The sequence below is a fragment of the Canis lupus genome, chromosome 32, assembly GCF_003254725.2.
Source record: "Canis lupus dingo isolate Sandy chromosome 32, ASM325472v2, whole genome shotgun sequence".
In the NCBI taxonomy this organism is placed as follows: domain Eukaryota; kingdom Metazoa; phylum Chordata; class Mammalia; order Carnivora; family Canidae; genus Canis; species Canis lupus.
Window position 1 is genome coordinate 35599403 of NC_064274.1, and position 1218 is coordinate 35600620.

At 29.0% G+C, this 1218-nt stretch overlaps 1 protein-coding gene across 1 annotated transcript; it reads right to left on the bottom strand.

Moving 5' to 3' along the window:
* Positions 1 to 573: 573 nt before the first annotated feature.
* Positions 574 to 750, bottom strand: LOC112671754 (DNA-directed RNA polymerases I, II, and III subunit RPABC4-like). Its single transcript, XM_035709668.1, has one exon. It carries the CDS (start codon positions 748 to 750, stop codon positions 574 to 576), a length of 177 nt encoding a protein of 58 aa, XP_035565561.1.
* Between the last annotated feature and the right edge of the window lie 468 nt (positions 751 to 1218).

The window sequence follows — 1218 nt, forward strand, 5'->3', positions numbered from 1 at the left end:
TATTCAAGTTTCTCTTCTCTCTGCCAAATTTTTAAAAATTGTGAAAACTTATGTTGAAATACATAAAGGCCTACATCAACAAACAAATTAAAAATAGGACTCAAAATTATGTATGTACACATACGCTAAGTATGTTGGTGTACTCCACATCAAATAATACCAGAGAGTTGACAAAGAGTTGGTAATGTGTAACAATAATTTTCAAGGAATTTACTTAATTACTGAGTAAGCCTTTAGAAGACCCTAGAAATCTACTTTTTTGGAAAGACCCCCAGATAATTATAGGTTTTGATTAAAATCTTGGTGTGGGGAAGCAATTTTAACTTTCATTGTCTTTGACATTATATATGAAGTAAAATTGTAAATCATATACTTGGATATAAATAATTTATTAATATGGAATATGAATCGTATCTAAAATATGGTTTTTAAAATGAAATAAAATTATGTGCATTTAGTTTAATTTTAAGGGAAGCATGCTAATCAAAGCCTACACAACAATAAGAAACATTAATGACAAATTTAAACATAAATTAAGATATTCCAAATGCTTTGTTAAGAATGCCAAATACTTCACTGAGCATTAGAAACCACCACAATTTTAGTCTTTCTCTTGTATATTACTCTGTATTCACATTCTCTGTATTCAATTGGATATCTAGATTTTATTTCACTTTCTGTATGACATTTTCTGCAGATTAATATCACTGGCTGATGCTTTTGGGATTGAACATCCTTCTGGATGTTCATTGTTAGTTCATTGTTAGTCCCTATGGAGCAGTGAGAAACTTCTTACTCCAGAATATATTACTTACTTTCCCTTTGAAAGAATGGTGGAGCATAAAAACGTAAAAAGAATCATGACTAGACTAGGATTTTACGCCCGATATGCAATAAAGGACTTCCGTAACTTATAGCAATGATGCCATTACAACTTTTGATGTTCAGGTTAAATAGTGGAATAGAATCAGTTGTTTTTACCATCGAAACAAAAATAAATAAATAAATAAATAAATAAATAAATAAATAAATAAATAAATAAAGTGTAGTTATTTTGTCTTCTACTCTCCTTGAGGGTGAATATCTTAGGATAAGTAGCTGTGTATTATTAGTCTTTTCTATATTTTTAAATACTTCAGTTATTTTCACCAAAAAACAAAAGACAAAACAAACAAAAAACCCAATATCACTCCCTCATGGCCACAAATGTTAGATGTG

Coding starts and splice junctions, on each gene's coding strand:
- LOC112671754 (XM_035709668.1), bottom strand. CDS start 750: ATGAACATCCAGAAGGATGTTCAATCCCAAAAGCATCAGCCAGTGATA.